Raw genomic sequence first — 21,388 nt, 5'->3', positions numbered from 1 at the left:
TTTTGCGGCGTGGGCCTGCATGGCTTCCATCTTACCCTGCAGGTCCGAGGTGTCTTCAATCAGAGAGCTCGTCTTTACCTCAACGTCTTTAAGCCGAGAGTTCATCGCGTGCATATCCGCTCGGATAAGGGACACCTCTGATGAAACCGCGTCGATGCGTGATTCCAGAGACGTACGCACCGTCGTTATGGCCTCCATTATGTCTTGCAGCATAGGTTCCTTCTTTTTCCCACCTGCTTGCTGCTTCTCTGGCATAGCCGGACCCTCTTTCGCGCTCGCGCCGGGGTCATTTTCCCACCCATACTTGGACAACTTGGCCTGTACCGCTGCCTTGGAACTGCGGCCCCCCGCCATCACTCCGGAAATGGGGAGTACAACGTGATGAGAACAGTGGATCGGCCCATGCGGGTAGCGCTGAGTCCAGCCTGTCCCCCGAACCACAGCAAACCAATCCAGATATAACACGTAGGTCAGGGAGTATCTGTGCACAGGCGCTATGCAATGTCCAACCGGAACTCTGGAGTGGAGGTAACCACAAGACCCACCTCAATCCAAGCCCACCACCAGCCGGGCACGACAATTCAAAGTGGCCCCCAGCGACGAGAGGGCCCAGCACCCTCAACAGTATCTGGCAGCAAGAGGTGGCTGACCCACGGTGCCTCCGCGGTCCCACCACCAAGGTGAAAGCGCCACAGGGACTCCACAGGAACTCCACAGGCATCAGAGAGTCACAACCAGTCCCCTCCGCATCCCCAAAGTCAAGCCATGCAGTGGGAACAGCAACTCTGTGAGGGGGCGAGGGGACCAGCAGTTCAGATGAGAAGCAAGGTCACCAGGGCAGAGTAGCTCAGCGGGGCTCAGGCCGCGATGGGCAAAGGCCGAGACGACACCCCGGAACCGATAGCGCCTATGCATAGTCCAGACCAGGTGAGGAACACTGGGATTCCCACTCACCGGCGTCACCAACGGGGGCAGGTGTGACTCACAACAGCCGGCAGTGAGCAGTCCGGTGACAAGCAATCTGTGCAGTCTTGAAGGCACAGGGAGTGCCGCCTCCGCCGCAAGCTCCGTATGTGTGCGTCTCAACAGGCCCGGTGCACCGGCGGCAATGCGCGGCGTCTGGGCTCAGCAGGCAGTCGGAGACTAGGCCGCAGACCGCGGCGTCACGCAGATCCCATATGCGAGGAGGCAGGTCCACCACAGGCGAGGCCCGCCGCCCGCTACAAGACGCAGCGCCACATGGACGGCCTCCTCGGATCCCGGGGGTCTTCCGCTGCACTCCAGTGGCTCACAGCACCAGCCTACGGATCAGCATATCATAGATATGTTTGACAACGGGCGCGCTCGGACGGAGCAACCTCAGAAAGCAGCCATTTCCCCTGGCGGTTGGCCACACCCCCGCCAGTATAGTAGTGTTAAGAGAGGTCAGCATCATCAGAATGCCATCTGCATAGAGCATTAGCTTCATATTCAAAGCAGGCATTTGGATCTCCTTTATCGCGGGGGAGGAACAGATGGCAATGGCCAGTGGTTCCAAAGCAAGTAGAAAGAGTAATGGAGAGAGGGGACAGCACGGCCAAGATCCACTATTGATTTCAATTGGTGTTGACAAGAATCTATTAAAGTCAGGTAAGGATAAAGCCATTGGTTAAGCTGTTGAAATCCAGGTCCTTTTCCCATTCTGTCCATTGTATGAATAAGGTAGCTCCATTCCGCTTAATCAAACAATTTCTCAGCGTCTAGAAAGAAGGCCACCTGTTCGTCAGAACTCATCTGGGAGTTCTATTACAGGTGTCCTAGCATCCGAAGATGACTGCAAGAGAAATGTCACAGGAAAACCTCACCTGGTTTTGATGGACTAGTGAGCGGATAAACTTTTTCAATTTGTTGGATAGGACTTTAGCCAGAAATTTAACATCTGAGTTGATCAATGAGATTGGCGAATAGTTTTCACTTCTTTTATGGTATCTTCCCTGTTTGGAGCTAAGGGAGATGTAGGCAAGGCTGTTTTCTGGTAGCAGACTTTCTGACACTGAAGAAGAGGGAGGGGAGACAATATTCTGGAATACGTTCTCCAATAGTGGAACTGCAGACGCTGCTGTCAACCTATCAAATTCTATGGAAAAGCCATCAAAGCCAGAAGCCTTTGCCGATGTCAGATGCTTGATTACTGCCACTATTTTGTCATCTGTTATGGCATTATCCAGTTCAGCTCTACTCTCTGGTGTGGGGCATGGGATTGCAAGCTCCTCAAACAATTTCTCTTCAGTCATTCTGACTGCGGGCTGCTCCGAAGTGTAGAGAGATGCATAAAAGGAGGAGCATTCTAACACTATGGCTCTAGGACAGCTGAGAAGAATGTCATCCTTTGAGTTGAGGGCTAGTATAGTGGATTGCTGCTTTTTGCTTGAGCTGGAAGTCAAGGAGCATTCCGGGCTTCTCAGTGTTGTCCTCTAATTCAATGCAGGGATTTTTCGGCATGGTCTGTAAGTAGTGTGTGCAGCTCATATTACTTGGCAGTAATTATAAAGAGTCTCCACCAAGGGCACCAACTGGTACATTCTGGCAATATCCTGCACCTTTCTATGGATAGCTAATGCATTACCACCATTTTGCGGGACGCTGCAAATTCCATATTCATTAATCCTCAAAGCTAAGCCTTTTCTGCAGCCCATAGTATCTGAGCTGAAACCACTGTGCCTCTGTTCATATTTAAGTAGTCCCTGAAGTAGGCAAGCTGCTGTTTCTTCTCCCGAGGAAGCCTGTACCTAAGAACATTCATTCTCTATGGCTTGTTCCCTGAGACTTCCAAATGTAAGTCAATGGCTAAATGTAGGAAAATGTGTGTCTATTGGACATGGTTAGCTCCACTTCTTGCCTGGAAAATGATATAATTTCAACCGGAAGTGCACTGGGTCCCTGCAAACCAGGTCTCCTGTGTCAGAAGTTCTCTCCCTTAACTGTACCTTTTGTTTCCCAACTGGCAAAACTTCCGTACCCCTTGTAAGTCCTTAGTAAACAGTCTCCCGAGTACAATGGGAACTGGCACTGAAGAGGGAGCCCAATGGTAGCAGCACAAATTGTGCCACCCTAGGGTCCCCTCACCAAAGCCATGCACACTGCCACTAAAGACTGCATGGCTTAGTGCAGACAAAACCAAAGAGTCGACGCAGCACACATACCTGTGTCCCATGCCCACAGACACCACATGGGATATAGGTAAGACATCCCTATTCCAGGTCTTATATTAGTAGGGCATCCATATGACAAATAAAAATAACGCAGGCAAGAACTTCAACATCTAAATGAGAAGACAGGTGTCTACGCCGTAAGTGCCTCAGGCAGCCCCCAAATAAGCACTAATATATTTGTATTATATCTTCCAGTACAAATCACTCTTGGGTTTCCTTGTTGGGTATCCCCACTAGAGCTTAGGGAGTTCTATAGAGGTTCTTTCCTCCAAGTGCTTCATGAGTAAGTGTAGGAGTGTTCCAGTAATTCCTGGGAATTCTGAAAGCGGTCAAAGTAGCCCTACCTATTTTAAAAAAAGCTTAGATATTACAAAGGTAAATAAATTGCAGTGGGACCACAGTATCAATCAGAATACTGAAAATAGTTTCCACTTAACTGAGCTGTAGGTAGCTCACAGAGAAATCATATTTCTCTCATTTTGACAATGCACACCTTCACCTGCTGTAAAGAATATCAATGATAACTGATATATTAATTGATATATTAATTATGGGAGTCATATACTGCTTTCAGCGTACACCCGGAAGACCAAATACAGTCAGATTTCACATTTGTAAGGCAACACAGAACTTCTTCATAAGGTTTAGCAATGTAACAGCAAATGCTGTCACACCATTAAGGGTGACTTATGATTTGAGACTACATAATTATATGAGTGACACTGCAAATAACATATGAAAGACTAGTATTTACTAACTTCCCAAATATTTTCTAAACTGATGCTGGAAAATGTATTGTGAAACAAGGATGGGGATGGGCTTAACTAGGCAGTTGAACTTACTCTTCAGTTGTTAAACAAGACCAAATTAAAATTAGTCTAATCCTCATCATTCCAGCCTGCTTCTTGTTACTTCTCCACTAAATCCCTTTGTTTCACAGCAAATCACTACTAAAGGATGGTGTGATATGTTTGAACCCTTTACAAATTCTCCTTAGAGGCTAAATGTATTGTCCTAGACCAGCCAGGAGAGGTTCACATCATCTTTATGATGTGCAGCATGCCTGATTTCACTCTGCAGAAAGGTCACAAATGGATTACTTGCCATATGTCACAATTGTATAACCTAGCAAAGGGATGGCTGTGATGGCACAAATGCTGATGGGTTTGGTGATGCATGAGAAACTTTTTATGAGGGGTGGCTTGTTTTACACTGATGCGGAGGGCTGTTTATTAGAGTTAGCCAACAAGTCTGCATTCTGCTCAAAATTGTATTTCACTGGCCCCAGAATAGGGTCCGCAAGGTAACTGTAATTGCCTCAGTGTTTGCCGTGCCTGTAACTGAAGGAAAATGAAATCAGTCCAGGCACTCTGAGAACGTTGTTTTTATAATTTTTCACAACATTGTTAAGATGAATCTGGTACAACAAAAACATACAACAGTCCTACTGTCTCTAGAGCATTCCACTTTACCTAAACATATTGTTTTATTCATAGACTGTATGTTGCTTTTATGCCATCATTTATGGTAAGAGGTCCTAATTTACCTTTCGCCTGCATCCATTTCATGCTGAGTCACCTTCTTGCTTCCCGACAAGCAGTAGCTTCATAGCAACAACGACACTCGGGCCATTCTCTATCATCACACTTTGCAGAATTTGGATTGTACTGATAAAACTGAGTGACTCTGCAGATGATCTATGAGCTTTTCCTACTACAATCTAATTTTTCATAATTTCATACTTATGACTTTGTCTGGATGTTAAAATGTTAGATGATATTGTTATGAGGTTGCAGTTACCTGAAGAACCCGAGTTGGGCCATCTGGAATGACTCGAACAGACAGCACTCCTGACCCAGGTCTCATTTTCTGGTTTATGAACTGTTGTTCAGGTGGAACAGTCCCCATAAGCTTGATAAATGCATCAGGGCCCAAAACTGCCTCAGCACCATCAAATAATCCAGGAATTCCTTCTTTAACCTAATTTAAAGAAAAGAAAAAAAACAGTGATAAATATGACATGAGAATTCTCACCAATCCAAGTTACAGTAAAACTTCTGAGATAAGGTTTACACACATCACAATACCAGTTCATTCGGCGTGTGTTTGGCAGATATTTTCCACCTAACTGGAAACTAAAATAAAAATTATTCTATCACATATGATCACCCTGGAAACCTTCACCAGTGGGCACTACTATCTTAGCACCGGATGACTAAATTTGTGATACCAAAAATCTGTAAACTCAACTATTATGAACCAGCTATTACTACCAAAAAGAAACAAAAATGAATCCACCATTATTGAAGCATAATATATATGTGTTGGAAAATGTGACCAGAAATCAACAAAAATGGAAACAATAATATTTGTGTATAATATGGCATGGTTGCTTCAGCCCCTCGCTGGCTGAATAAAAAAACATGAAATAGGCTGATTTCATCTCCAGAAGCTGTTGACAGTAGAGGTCAGGAATTAGAGCTCCACAACAAGCTGCCGAAATATCCATCGAATGTAACAAAACTGAGGTGAAAGCACAAGTTACTTACCTTCGGTAACAATATATCTATAAGAAACATTAGTAGTGATAGATTCCTTACCTTAGAATTACCCCAAGGCGGCAGACAGGATCCGGAAAGTTTTCATCAGCAGTAACCCTGCGCGTCGGTAGGCGTCGTGGTGCGGCTCCGCGTGCGTCGTTGGCATCATTGGTGCCGAGATGACCTCGCTGGAGCTACTTAGACGCGCCCATCAGTTCTGTACACAACTTTCCATGAAACTAGGGCCCTGAAAAGGATGACTTTAACCCTAGAAATCAGTTCGCAGAACGGGGAGGATGGATTGGGCGGTAAGGAATCTATCACTACTAATGTTTCTTAAAGATCTATCATTACCGAAGGTAAGTAACTTGTGCATCTGAAAGAAACACGTAGTGATAGATTCCTTACCTTAGAATAGATACCCCAGCAATACCAACCCCGGTGGTGGGTCTGCAAACCAAGATCACACCAGAAAGTCCTGGAGAACAGAACGGCCAAAGAAGCCGTCTCTCCGGACTTGGCTGTCCAGGCAGTAATGCTTGGTAAAAGTGTGCAGCGAGGCCCACGTAGCTGCCTGACAGATGTCATGCAAGGGAACTCCCCGTCCCAAAACAGTAGTGGCTGCTGTTGCCCTGGTAGAATGGGCGTGCAGCCCCACCGGAGGCTCCTTTTTAGCCAAAGAATAACAAGCCTTTATGCACAGAACGACCCACCGCTTGTGCATGGCCCGACCTTTCTTGGCGCCCACATAGCCAACAAAGAGCTGGTCATCCACCCAGAACTGTTGTGTGCAGTTCAGGTGGAATGAGATTGCACGTTTCGGGTCCAGATGGTGGAGCCTCTCTTCCTCTTTTGAGGGATGCGGAGGCGGAAAGAAGGTGGGCAAAGTGATGGTCTGCCCCATATGAAAGGCAGTGACAACCTTTGGCAGAAAAGATGGACGAGATCTTAGAACCACTTTGTCCGGATGGACAAAGAGAAAAGGAGGTTTAGAAGAAAGAGCCTGGAGCTCACTCACTCTTCTGGCAGAGGTGATGGCCACCAGGAAAGCTGTCTGTAAAGTGAGAAGACGAAGACGACAGTTGTGAAGTGGCTTAAAGGGAGCACACATCAGATATGTCAGAACCAGATTCAAGTCCCACTGAGGCATTATGAATGGACAGGAGAGAAAAGATAAGTAATGCCTTTCAAGAATCTATTTACAACCGGGGACTTGAAAAGGGAAGGTTGATCTGGAAGCCGTAAAAAGGCTGAAATGGCCGAAAGATATCCCTTAATAGTGCCCAGAGCAGAGCCCTGCTGGGCCAAAGAAAGGAGGAATAGAAGGACCTCTGAAAGAGGAGCAGAAAGGGGATCCACAGCCTTTGCTGTGCACCATGCCACAAACTTATTCCACCTGCAGGCATATACCGTCTTAGTGGAGGGACGCCTGGCTACCAAGATTACATCACATACTTCGGGAGGCAGGTCAAAAGACGTTAACTGCCACCGCTCAATCTCCATGCAAGGAGGTGGAGGCTGGACAGGTTCGGGTGGAGGACCGTACCCTGGTGCTGCGGGAGAAGATCCTCCCGAAGAGGCAGTCAGATAGGGAGGGGGGGGGGGGGGATCGACAGCCATGCTGAGTAGCTCGGGATACCATATTCTTCTAGCCCAGTCCGGAGCCACAAGAATGACTTGGGCCCGGTCGCGCTTGATCTTCTTCAGCACTCTGGGCAGAAGTGGTATAGGCGGAAAGGCGTATAGTAGACCGCAACTCCACTCGCGCCGAAAAGCGGTGCCCAGCGAGAGCCGCCTTGGAAATTCCAACGTGCAGAACTCATGACATTGCGCGTTCTCTTCTGTGGCGAATAGATCTAACCAAGGCTCTCCCCACTGCTGAAAGAGACCTTGCGCCACATCCGAGTTCAGATGCCATTCGTGATGCATCATGCACCGGCGGATGAGTTCGTCCGCCCTGGCGTTCAGAGAACCTGCCAAGTGTTGAACCATTAGGAAAATGCCCTGATGTTCCAGCCATGTCCAGAGACGCTGAGCCTCCTGACATAGGGTCCACGACCCCACCCCGCCATGTTTGTTGCAGTACCACATGGCGGTGGTGTTGTCTGTGAACACCTGCACTACTTTTCTCTTGACAGAGGGAAGGAATGCCTTCAGTGCAAGTTGGATCGCCCGAAGCTCCAGAAGGTTGATATGGAGCCGGGACTCCGCCGGAGACCAAAGTCCTCTGATCTCCGCCTCTCCCATGTGGCCACCCCAGCCCAGAAGGGACGCGTCCGTCACAACTGTGTGTTCCGGTTGGGGAAGGGAGAGGGATCTGCCATTGACCCAATCGCGATTCGTGAGCCACCACTGCAATTGTCGTGCAGTGCCCTCCGAGATCTGGACGTAGTCCGACAGGTTTCCCCGATGCTGCGTCCACTGGAACTTCAGGTCCCACTGCAGAGCCCGCATATGCCATCTGGGATGATAGATCAGCAGGATGCAGGAGGCCATGAGGCCCAGCAGCCTCAGGGTCTTCCTGACCAAAACCCAGGATCAGGGCTGAAAGATCGGAATCATAGCCCGAATGTCCCGAACTCGCTATTCGGGAAGATAAACCCGAAACTGCGCCGTATCCAGAACCGCTCCGATGAAGAGGAGCTTCTGAGATGGAATCAGGTGCGACTTCGGCACGTTGATGGAAATCCCCAGCAAATGCAGGAGGTCGGCAGTAGTCTGGAGGTGGGAGACGACTGCCTGGGACAAGCCCGCCTTCAACAGCCAGTCGTCGAGAAAGGGGAAGACAGAAACCCCTGATCTGTGCAGATGAGCTGCCACCACCGCCATCACTTTCGTGAACACCCGAGGGGCACTGCTGGTAAGTCCAAAAGGGAGCACGGTGAATGAAAGTGCTCGTGTCCTACCGTAAACCGCAGGTAACGCCGGTGGGCCGGCAGGACGGGGATATGGAAGTAAGCGTACTGTAAGTCCAACGCTACCATCTAGTCTTGCGGGTCTAGAGCAAACAAGACCTGAGGAAGTGTGAGTATCTTGAACTTCTCCTTCTGGAGGAAGCGATTGGCGCTCCGAAGATCTAAGATAGGATGCAGGCCCTAGTCCTTCTTTGGAACCAAGAAGTAGTGGGAGTAGCAACCACGACCTACTTCTGGCATCAGAACGTGCTCACAGGCCCCATGGGCCAAAAGGGCCGCAACTTTCTGCTGGAGAAGGGCCAAGTGATCTCCCGACATGCGGTGGTACTGAGGTGACATGGCTGGAGGGGTGGTCTAGAAGGGAAGGAAGTAGCCCATTCGGACAATATGTAAAACCAACCTGTCCGAGGTGATGGTACGCCTTGTCACCAAAAAGGTGAGTGCCATCAAAAGGCATGTCCATCAGAGTGTTCTGGAGATCCCCTGAAAAGCCAGTGGTCCTCAGCCAGGCGTGAAGGCGTAAGCACCACTGTCGTGGAAATCGCTCGGCCCAGCGAGTCGGTGGTGTTAAGGCCACAACGAATTGTGAACTTGAATACATCTCTCCCCTCAGCAAAAGCTTGGGAGAGCATCGTCTGGGCCTCCTCCGGACACTGAGGCAGCACCTGCGCCACCGTATCCCACACAGAGTGGGAAGAACAGTCAAAGAGGCATGCAGTGTTTACAGACCGCAACCCTGAACTGGCGGACGAGAAAATCTTCTTCCCAAACTGCTCCAGTTTCTTGGATTCCCTGTCCGGAGGTGCAGAAGGGAATGCGCTTGGGGACGCAGGGGACGCAGAGGCTTGAACAATCAAGCTCTCAGGGGTAGGGTGTTGGAAGAGAAAAATGAGGTCACCCGGGCCGGGCGATGGCGTCGGGCCACGTTCCTATCCACCGAAGCCCCTGTGTTGGGCCTGGACCAGGTGCCCAAAAGGACGTCCGAAAGTGCATCATTAAAGGACAGCAGCGGCTCCGCAGAGGAAGCCGCCGGCCGAAGCACTTCTGTCAGGAGGTTAGCCCTGACGAACAAGTTACTTACCTTCGGTAACGATGTATCTGTAAGAAACATTAGTTAGTTAGATTCCTCACCTTAGAATATCCCCAGGCGTCAGGCTGGATCCGGAAAGATTTTTGTAGCAATACCCCTTGCGCGTCGCTAGGCATCGTCTGCGGCTCCGCGTCCGTAGTCGGCATCGTGCGCCGGAATGACGTCGTCGGAGTACTTAGACGCCGCCCTCGCGCACTGACGTCAGTTCTTATACATAGCTTTCCGCGCCAGGGACGCTGAGCCATGCAAGAGACCGACACTGGTGCCAAAAAATCTAGGGCCCTGAAAGGGAGAACCTGAACCCTAGATGTCGGTTCGCAGAACGGGGAGGCTGGGTGGGTCGGTGAGGAATCTAACTGACTAATGTATCTTACAGATACATCGTTACCGAAGGTAAGTAACTTGTTCATCTGAAAGAAACACGTTAGTTAGATTCCTCACCTTAGAATAGATACCCCAGCAATACCAACCCCGGAGGTGGGCCTGCGAACCAAGATCACAGCAGAAAGTCCTGGAGAACAGAACGGCCAAAGTGGCCATCTCTCCGGACTTGGCTGTCCAGGCAATAGTGCTTGGCGAACGTGTGCAGCAGTGAAGCCCACGTCGCCGCCTGACAGATGTCCTGCAAGGGGACTCCCCATCCCAGGGCAGTTGTCGCCGCTGTGGCCCGGGTGGAATGGGCTTGCAGCCCAACAGGAGGGACGTTATTCGCCAAGGAATAGCAGAGTTTAATACACAACACGACCCATCGCGAGATGGTGCGCTTGTGCACAGCTTTACCCTTCTTGGTCGTCCACCCGTAGCTGTTTTGTGCGGTCCAAATAAAATAACAGCGCACGTTTTGGGTCCAGACGGTGGAGCCTCTCTTCATCTTTTGAAGGATGCGGAGGCGGAAGGAAGGTGGGCAGCGTGACAGATTGCCCGATGAGAAAGGGAGTCACGACTTTAGGAAGAAAAGAAGGACGTGTCCGGAGGACAATCTTATCCGGATGAACCGAAAGGAAGGGAGGCTTAGCTGACAGAGCCTGGAGCTCACTCACCCGCCTAGCGGAGGTGATAGCCACCAGGAAGGCAGTTTTCAGAGTCAGTAGACGAATGGGACAGTTGTGAAGGGGCTCAAAGAGTGCACACATCAGAAAAGTGAGAACAAGGTTCAAGTCCCACTGAGGCATTACGAATGGAACAGGAGGGAACATATGAGTAATGCCCTTGAGAAAACGTGAGACAACAGGGGACTTGAAAAGAGAAGGCTGATCAGGAAGCCTTAAGAAAGCAGAGATTGCAGCAAGATAACCCTTCAAGGTGCCCAGAGCAAAGCCCTGCTGGGCCAAGGAAAGAAGAAAGAGAAGAACCTCAGAAAGAGGGGCAGAAAGGGGATCCACAGCCTTTGCTGTGCACCATGCCACAAATTTGTTCCACCGGCAGGCGTATACCGTCTTTGTGGAGGGACGCCTGGCTGCCAGAATGACATCACAGACTTCAGGAGGCAAGTCAAATGGCATCAACTGTCGCCGCTCAATCTCCACGCATGGAGGTGGAGGCTGGACAGGTTCGGGTGGAGGACCGTCCCCTGCTGCTGTGACAGAAGGTCCTCCTGAAGAGGCAGTCGTATCGGGGGATCGATGGACATACTGAGTAGCTCGGGATACCAGTACCTTCGTGCCCAATCCGGAGCCACCAAGATGACTTGGGCCCGGTCGCGCCTGATCTTCTTCAACACTCAGGGCAGAAGTGGTATAGGCGGAAAGGCGTACAACAGACCGCAACTCCACTCGCGACGAAAAGCGTCTCCGAGCGAGTGCCGCCTTGGAAATTCCAACGCGCAGAACTGCTGACATTGCGCGTTCTCTTCGGTGGCGAATAGATCTAGCCAAGGCTCTCCCCACTGCAGAAAGAGACCTTGCGCCACGTCCGAGTTCAGACGCCATTCGTGATCCATCATGCACCGGCGGCTGAGTTCGTCTGCTCTGGCGTTCAGAGAGCCCGCCAGATGTTGAACCACCAGGGTGATGCCCTGTTGTTCCAGCCATGTCCAGAGGCGCTGAGCCTCCTGACAAAGGGTCCACGAACCCACCCCGCCCTGTTTGTTGCAATACCACATGGCGGTGGTGTTGTCTGTGAACACCTGCACGACACTTCCCCGGACAGAGGGAAAGAAGGCTTTTAGTGCAAGTCGGATCGCCCTCACCTCCAATAGGTTGATATGGAGCCGAGTCTCCGCCGGAGACCAGAGTCCTCTGATCTCCGCCTCTCCCATATGGCCCCCCCCATCCCAGGAGGGACGCATCCGTCACTACGACATGCTCCGGTTGGGGTAGGGAGAGGGATCTGCCGCTGACCCAATCGCGATTCGTGAGCCACCACTGCAGCCGGTTCGCAGTGCCCTCCGAGATCAAGACATGGTCGGACAGGTTGCCTCGATGCTGGGCCCACTGAAACTTCAGGTCCCACTGCAGAGCCCGCATCTGAGGTACCAACAGGATGCAGGAGGCCATCAGCCCCAGAAGCCGCAGCACCAACCTGACCGAAACCCAGGACAGAGGCCGGAAGATGGAAATCAGGGCCTGAATGTCCCTGACCCGCTGTTCCGGCAGATGGACCCGGAACTGCGCCGAATCGAGAACTGCCCCAATGAAAAGGAGCTTCTGGGAGGGACTCAGGTGCGACTTCGGCACATTGATGGAGAACCCCAGCGAGTGCAGGAGGTCGGCCGTAGTCTGGAGGTGGGAGAAGACTTGCTGGGGCGAGCCCGCCTTCAACAGCCAGTCGTCGAGATAGGGGAAGACTGGAACCCCTTGTGAGAAGTTGGCCTGATATATGATGCCACTAGTTCTAGTGTACACCTTGTATCAGTCCAAACAACCCTTATGGTGATTGGTTGTAAAGTCAACCTTATAGACCAGCTATCCTAGTGGTAGCATGGACAAGAGCAGTCTTAGGCTAAACTCTGAATGGCATGTGAAGCCAGCTGTGATACCATATATAATCCCTTGAATACCAAATGAAAGGACACCACAACTGATATATATATAAAATAAAGTGTATTTATTCTAGTCGAACCCTCAGCACTCTTTATGAGATTCGAGGTAAGTACAACACAGTCTTATTTAAGCATACATTAAGTCACACAGGTAAGTAATACAGTTAGGCCCTAGGGGCCACGCAAACCATATACTAAAGAAGTGGTATAAGGACCACTGTCACGGAAATAGAATAGGCCTAGGCCTAGGGAATCGCTGGGGCCACACTACACTACCAACAGTTAGGAAGTGGGAGGCCCACGGGATTCAGGTGCAGAGTGGAAACACTCACACGTAATGCGTAAAAGTCGATAGAATCACTAGCAGTTAGAAATAAGCAGTTTTAGGACACTTCTGGTATAGCTAGAAAGTCGAGACTCAGAAACTAGACCCTAGTATAGTCAATACCCTTGTAAGCACCGAAGTACCCAAGTTACCTAGCCCACGGGCTGCGGGTGCATAGGTGTGAACTTGCATCGGGTTTCGTCGTGGACTTCTATGGATGCCTGAAGGAAAGTTGCTGACAGGCAGTCAGTGAAGAGTGTCCGGTGGATCCCAAGGCTGGGATCAAGAAGAGAGGGTACCTGCCAGCAGAAGGGACAGAGTCTGGGTCACTAGCCAGTGACCACGTGGAACCAGGAAGGAACCAGGCGATGTCGTGAAGATTGCAGGTGAAGAGGTGAAGCTTGTCGCAGCAGCCACGGGTACCAGGAGACGTCGAGGACGACCAGGACCAGGAGGCGAGCTGTCCCACGAAGGCTCTTGCTGTCGGCGACGTCGAAGTCGAACTAGGACTCACCAAGCCTTGGCAAGCGGAACCCACGAAGAATGGAGGACTTGCTTCTGGTGCAGACCAGGAAGGTCTGGGGTGCTTCTCTTTTGCAGAGGAGCGGGAGCCAGTCTGGAGGAGCCAAACCAGCAGTGAAGATTCAAAGGTGTGTCGTCGCAAAGGCCGCTAGCCAATGGGCAAGCAACCGGACAGATGCGGCAAGCAGGAAAATGCAGAAGGGCCCCACGCAGGACTCGTGGAGTGTGGGGGGCTGATCTTCAGTGCAGATGGTGCTTGGGGTTGGGGCTTCTCAATCCCCGGTGTACAACTTCGAGGGTACCTCAGAAGCTGCGCTGGAAGATACTCGCCACTTTTCCCAGGTAGCCGGTCCCACGTCTCTCGTCGCCTCCACGGATCTCAGCTCGGCTGTGGATCAGGGTCGGAGAAGTCTGGAAGTCAAGGCTCTGGTCGGGCTCTGCAGTCGGTTCCTCGTAGAACTTCAGCAAAGCAAAGGGTAAGTCTCTTGATGGTGCCTGTTTGCACAGGGTAGCCACTTCTTGGCCACAAGGGAGATTATTCAGTCTTCTTCTTTCGTCGAATGTCGAAGGTCCAGAGTTTCTGTTCAAGTTGCAGGTTCAGGATAATCTAATCTCCTGGGGCCCAGCTACCACACTTATACTAATCTGGGGGGCTGGGTTGCCTGCTAGGTCACGCCTTATGGGTGGGACCTGGAAGGGGGGTGGTTACACCCCCTTCCCTTTGTCCAGTTTCGCGCCAGGACTGGGGCTGGAGTGCCCCAGCACCGGTTTGAACTGGACTATGCATGGGACACCTTGTGTGCCCCAGGCATGTCTCATTCCTTTCAGCCCTCCCTGCCCCAATACACTAAAGTCTGTCTGGGGAGGTGCTAGCACCTCCCCAAGCAGGAAACCTATTGTCCAAGCCTCCCTTGCCGGGATCACTCCCAGCAGCAGGAGGTCAGACTCGTGTCTGTGGCAGCAGCATCCATTTTGTGATGCTGAGGCTTTGGTTAGAGTTAAACAGCAAAGTAGGATTTTAACATGTCTCTCCCTCTAGAAGGGGGGAATAATATCCTCATCACCAGAAATGGTATGGGGGTATTATTCCAAAGTGTTAGACACCTTACACGACATGTTTTGATAAAGCCAAACCATAGTTACCATAACCGTTTAAGATTATAAGGCACTTTAAGAGTATATGGTAGGCTATATCATAGAACAGCTATAAGGACATGGTTCCGAAAGCTGCAGACAGGCTCAGCTCATGCTAGAGCACCATCTCACATGTTACCAAGCACTCTGCCTCCAGGATTGTTAAGGCCTGCCATAGGAGTGGCTGATAGGTACACATGTGTCTATTTTAAGGGTAGATATAGGTATACTATATCTAAGCAAGGGGTGATTACACGACCTTGCCCCAGCTGAGTGATCAGCCAGTTGTGTCTGATTGGAAGGCCAGACCAGGGGTGGCATAATACATGCTGCAGCCCCTGGGAGGCCTAGGGTACACCTATGCCCTGGGTACCTAGGGTACACTGTACAGGGTCCAATAAGGTGATCCTTACCATTTGTGTATGTACCTAGGGTACATGGGGTCCATTTTAAAGAGAGAGCAGACAGCCTGAGACCCTGAATGGCAGGATCTCAGGCCAACTAAGTCGAAAAACCAGCTAGACACTAGGCAAAAAGTTGGGGGTAACTATAGTCAGATATCCACCTTCCTACAACACCCCCTTCCCTTTGTCCAGTTTCGCGCCAGGACTGGGGCTGGAGTGCCCCAGCACCGGTTTGAACTGGACTATGCATGGGACACCTTGTGTGCCCCAGGCAGTGTCTCGTTTCATTCATCCCACCCTGCCCCAATACACTAAGGCCTGTCTAGGGTGGTGCTAGCACTTCCCAAGGCAGGAAACCTATTGTCCAAGCCTCCCTCGCTGGAAGGTCTCCCAGCAGCAGGAGGTCAGACTCGTGTCTGTGGCAGCAGCGTCCATTTTGTGACGCTGGGGCTCTGGTTAACTTTAACCGGGTAGTAGGTCTTCAACATGTCTTCTCCCTCTAGAAGGGAGGAATACTATCCTCACCGCCAGAAATGGTGTGGGGGTAGTATTCCAAAGTGTTAGACACCTTACACGACATGTTTTGATAAAGCCAAACCATAGTTACCATAACCGCGAGGATTATTAGGCACTTTAAGAGTATATGGTAAGCGATATCATAGAACAGCTATAAGGACATAGTTCCGAAAGCTGCAGACAGGCTCAGCTCATGCTAGAGCACCATCTCACATGTTACCAAGCACTCTGCCTTCAGGATTGTTAAGGCCTGCCATAGGAGTGACTGATAGGTTACCCATGTGTCTATATATAAGGTAGGTATAGCACTTCCCAAGGCAGGAAACCTATTGTCCAAGCCTCCCTCGCTGGAAGGTCTCCCAGCAGCAGGAGGTCAGACTCGTGTCTGTGGCAGCAGCGTCCATTTTGTGACGCTGGGGCTCTGGTTAACTTTAACCGGGTAGTAGGTCTTCAACATGTCTTCTCCCTCTAGAAGGGAGGAATACTATCCTCACCGCCAGAAATGGTGTGGGGGTAGTATTCCAAAGTGTTAGACACCTTACACGACATGTTTTGATAAAGCCAAACCATAGTTACCATAACCGCGAGGATTATTAGGCACTTTAAGAGTATATGGTAAGCGATATCATAGAACAGCTATAAGGACATAGTTCCGAAAGCTGCAGACAGGCTCAGCTCATGCTAGAGCACCATCTCACATGTTACCAAGCACTCTGCCTTCAGGATTGTTAAGGCCTGCCATAGGAGTGACTGATAGGTTACCCATGTGTCTATATATAAGGTAGGTATAGGAATACTACACCTAAGCAAGGGGTGAGTACACGACCTTGCCCCAGCTGAGTGATCAGCCAGTTGTGTCATAATGGAAGGCCAGCCAGGGGTGGCATAATACATGCTGCAGCCCCTGGTAGGCCTAGGGTACACCTATGCCCTGGGTACCTAAGGTACACTGTACAGGGTCCAAAAAGGTGATCCTTACCAATTGGGCTATGCACCTAAAGTGCATAGTGAATTTAGAGAGAGAACAGCTGGCTGTGGGTCTGATTAGCAGGCCCACAGCCACATCTAAGTCGAAAACCAGTGAAGCAAAAGCAAAAAGTGGGGGTGAACATAGAAAGCAGACCCTACTCTCCTACACCTCTGATCGGGCTGTGACCACCGCCATCACTTTCGTGAACACCCGAGGGGCACTGGTGAGGCCGTAGGGGAGCACGGTGAACTGAAAGTGCTCCTGACCCACCGTGAACCGCAGGTAACGCCGGTGGACCGGCAGGACGGGGATGTGGAAATAAGCGTCCTGCAAGTCCAACGCTACCATCCAGTCTCCAGGGTCTAGGGCAGCCAGAACCTGAGCTAAAGTGAGCATCTTGAACCGGTCCTTACGGAGGAAGGCGTTGACACTCTTGAGGTCCAAGATCGGGCGTAGGCCCCCTTTGCCCTTCTTGGGAACCAGAAAGTAGTGGGAATAACAACCATGACCTACTTCTGGACAAGGAACGCACTCGACGGCCTCTTTGGCCAAGAGGGCCGAAACTTTCTCTCGTAGAAGATGCAAATGATCCCCCGACATACGGTGGTTCAGCGGTGGCATGGCTGGAGGGGTCGTCTCGAAGGGGAGGGAGTAGCCCATTCAGACGATTTGCAGCACCCACCTGTCCGACGTGATGGAGCGCCAGTGGAGCAGGTGATGGCGAACCCTGCCGCCCACTGGCGTTGAATGGGCCTGAAAGCTCGGACTAGGAAGGCTTTGAGGCGGATGCTGCCGGGGTGGATGTGGACTGACCGGCACTTTGACCTCCAGTACCGCCTCGGCGGAATCCACGTCCGCGTGCAGGTTGGTACTGCGGACGGTGGCTGGGCGGAAGTGAGGAGGCGCCCCTTCCTTGGCCACGAAAGGGACGAAAGGCGGAAGTTTGCGGCCGAAAGACCCAAGGACTTGGCCATGGCCCGGGAGTCCTTGAACCGAGCCAGCGCACTGTCCGCCTTCTCACCAAAAAGGCGAGTGCCATCAAAGGGCATGTCCATGAGGGAACTCTGGACATCCCCCGAAAATGACGTGGACCTCAGCCAGGCGTGACGCCGAAGCGCCACCGTGGTGGAAATCGCCCGACCCAGCGAGTCCGTAGTGTCAAGTCCACATCGTATGGTGTGCCGTGCTGCATCTCGACCGTCAGCAAGTGCTTGAGCGAGTCGTGTCCGGGCCTCCACCGGACACAAGGGCAGCACGTCCTCCACCGTATCCCACATAGAGTGGGAATAACGGTCCAAAAGGCAAGCAGTATTTAAAGACCGCAGCCCCAAACTCAGGGCCGAGAACAGTTTCTTGCCAAACTGTTCCAACCTCTTGGATTCCCGATCCAGAGGAGCGGACGGGAAGGAGGATTGGGAGGTTGAGGCCTGGATAACCAGACTCTCGGGGGTGGGGTGTTGGGAAAGGAAACTGGGGTCGCCCGGAGCAGGGCGGTGGCGCTGGGCAACGTTCCGGTCCACAGGAGGGACTGTGGAGGGCTTGGACCAATTGTAGGAGAGTAGGGTCTGCAATCCTATGATCACCCAGATTTTTTGCTTTTGCTTCATTGGTTTACGACTTTCCCTGGCTGTGGGCCTGCCAATCAGACCCACAGCCTAGCTGTTCTCTCTCGAAATTAACACATGTACATTAGGTGCATCCACTAATTGGAACTGGGCCGCCGTATCAGTCCCTGTATCAGCATACAACAGGTATCCAGGGCATCGGTGTACCCAGGGCCTACCAGGGGCTGCAGCATGTATTATGCCACCCCTGGATGGCCGCCCAAATCTGACACAACTGGCTGCGCGACAGCTGGGGCAAGGTGGTGTAATCACCCGTTGCTATAGGTGTAGTATTCCTATGCCTAACCCTAAAATGGACACATGGATTCCTGTCAGTCACTCCTATGGCAGGCCTTATCAATCCTGAGGGCAGAGTGCTGGGAATCATGTGGGATGGTGCTCCGGCGCGAGCTGAGCCCGTCGACGGCTTGCGGAACCAAGTCCTAGTAGCCGTTCCATGGTGACGCGTGCCAACTACCTTAAAATGCATTATAATCCTCGCGGTTATTTGCTGACCTTGGCATCGCATCACCCACACATGTCGAGTAAGGTGTCATACGAATTGGAATACGAACCCCTCGCCAATTCTGGCGACGAGGTTAGCATTCCCCCCTTTTAGAGGGGCACGACATGGAAGTAACCTTGAACCCCGGTTAAAAGTTGACTCAAGCCTCAGCATCACAAAATGGATGCTGCCACCAGACACAAGTCTGACCTCCTGCTGCTGGGAGACCTTCCAGCGGAGGGAGCTTGGACAAAGGGTTTCCTGTCGAGGGCGGTGTTAGCACCATCCCAGACAGGGTTTGTGTATCCCAGGTAGGCAGGGCTGAAAGGAAGGTGATTGCAAGTGGCACCCCGGTGCTCACTGTGCATAGCCCGGCTCAAACCAGTTTCGGGGGGCAACCCTGCCCCTGAGCTGGGGCGAAGCCGGACAAAGGATAGGGGTGTAACCACCCCCCTCCTGGCCCCACACATAGGTAGGACCTAGTCACGGGCCAGCCCCTTTTCTTAGAATAAAGGTAGGAGCGAGTCCCCTTCCCAAATTGGATAATTCTGAATCTTGAACTACTTTCCACGAAAGGAACTCTTGACTTCTTCTGAAGACTCTCCCTTGTGGCTAAGGAGTAGCCACCCTGCACCAGCAGGCACCACCTAAGCGCTTGCGGTTTGCTGTACGTCTCTCCTACGGATCAAGACTGCCCAGCTCGACGAGACCCGAGTTCCCTGCCATCTCTGACCTCTACCTACATCATCAGCCCAGCTGAGAGTCGTAGGTGCAACGAGACCTGCGGGACCGGCTATCTTCAGAACCTGCACGACGCTTATCTAACACGCCCACCGAGGGACCCTCGAGTGAGTGTACCTAGGGTTTGAGAAGCCCTAACCCTAAGCAGCTCCAGCACCGAAGTCTGTCTCCCCAGCATCCACGCGATCTGCGTGGGGGCCCTTCCGCTCCTTGCTGTTCACCGCGTTGTCCAACCACTCGCCGACCGGCTTGTGGCCCTCTTCACGACGCACCATGATAGTTTCATCACCGGTCTGGTTGCTCCAGATTGGCTCTTGCTCCCCTTCAACAGAGGAGTACCCCGGACCCTCCTGGTCCACTCCCAACGTCATCTTGACTCTACCGCGTGGGCTTGCCACTGCCAAGACCTGCTGCCCCACTCCTGGGCCCAGCATCATCGACAGCAGACACCTGCGTGGGACAGCTCGCCCTCCATCCTGGTCGCCGCCGCGCCTCCTGGTCCGAGGAACAGCCGAGTCCGACGTCATCCACTCACCTGGTCGAGGTGACTTCAGCCGGTACCCGCCTGGTGCCCACACGATCGCTGGCTAGCGGTTGAGAACTGAGTCCCCTCTGCTTTCAGGTTTCCTTCATCACCGATCCAGGCTTGGATCTCGCTGAACATCGACACTGGTCGCCTGCCAGCAACTTCTTCTTTCAGGCTCCTGAGACTACAACGAGGACTCCCGACATCTTGCCGAACCTCACGCAGCCGCAGCCTCTGGGCTAGGTAACTCGAGCATTTCGGTGCTCCATCGCAGGTTCGCGCTACAAGTGTCCAGTTCCTTTTTCGTTTAGTCCCACTGATCGGATCACTCCGGAATCAGTAACTCCAGACTCTAACCATTCGCATTTCACTGTTAGTGTAGATGGTTTCTCGTGCCCCTCGGGCATTTGTGTAAATTGTGCAACTGAAGTATTTTCATAAGAGTTTTGTAGTGTGCTTAGCTCCCTGACTCATAAAGAGCCAGGGTAGTCTTGTTATAAATAAATATCCTTTATTTTCATAACAACTTGTGTGGTGTCCTTTCACGTGGTGTTCAAGGGGTAAATGTGGTGGTAAAACAGCTGGCTTAACACGCCCTCTAGAGTTTAGCCTAAAGACTGCTCGTGTCCATGCTACTAGGATAGCTGGTCTATAAAGGTTGACTTACAACCAATCATCAATAAGGGTCGTTTGGAATGATACACAGTGATCACTAGAATAGTGAGCACTACATATCAGGCCAACTTCTCACACCAATTGCCCTGCAGAACGTCAATGAGGGCCTCATTAAACTGCAGCAGAGGCTCAGTGGAGCTTGCTGTCGGTTGAAGGACCTCTGTGAGGACGTTAGTCCTCATGGCCACAGCAGGCAACTCCAGCCCTAGGGCTTCGGCCGCCTTGCGCAGCACCACTGAAAAGGCTGCACCCTCCTCCGAGGCCACAGTCGGAGGAGAGATGAAACCAGCGTCCGGGGAGGTATCCAGACCGCTGGCATCCCCCAATTCCTCTGCCCAGTCCTGAGAAAGTTGGGCCTGAGCGGCCATAGGGTCTTCAGACCCCTCCCAGTCGCCCTTGTCATCCGATTCCCGATAAACAGGAGGAATGATCGCAGCCGGGCAGTAGATGAAGCGTTCACCAATTGGCGCCGGTAGCGGCGCCGCGCCGGCGTTGGGCCCGGACCGGGGCTAAACTGGGGAACGACGTCGTCCGGGGACGGCGCCGGGGGTGGAACCGGTGTCGGCGGAGGAGGCGTTGTGAGGTCGACCGGCGCCGACCGAGATCCAGGCCTGGATCCCTCGGGGACCTGCGGCGTCAGGGCCAGGGCCGGAGCCGTCGACGGCGCCGGGGTCGCAAGGTCGCCCAGTCAAACCTGCGGGGCCCGAAGGCGCGCCTACAGGCATCGACGGCGGAGCCAGGCCCCTCATG

At 52.0% G+C, this 21,388-nt stretch overlaps 1 protein-coding gene across 2 annotated transcripts in view; it reads right to left on the bottom strand.

Moving 5' to 3' along the window:
- Positions 1–21,388, bottom strand: part of VPS13D (vacuolar protein sorting 13 homolog D) — a 2,738,381-nt gene that overhangs the window by 782,569 nt on the left and 1,934,424 nt on the right. For both annotated transcript variants that reach the window (XM_085608633.1, XM_085608634.1), the window contains exon 58: positions 4,992–5,171. In XM_085608633.1, the coding sequence (XP_085464759.1) occupies positions 4,992–5,171 (180 nt within the window). The remainder of the gene's footprint in view (positions 1–4,991; positions 5,172–21,388) is intronic.

The sequence above is a fragment of the Triturus cristatus genome, chromosome 1_2, assembly GCF_964204655.1.
Source record: "Triturus cristatus chromosome 1_2, aTriCri1.1, whole genome shotgun sequence".
Classification (NCBI taxonomy): Eukaryota; Metazoa; Chordata; class Amphibia; order Caudata; family Salamandridae; genus Triturus; species Triturus cristatus.
Note: the sequence above shows the minus strand (reverse complement) of the source record. Positions and strands in the feature narration are given on the sequence as shown.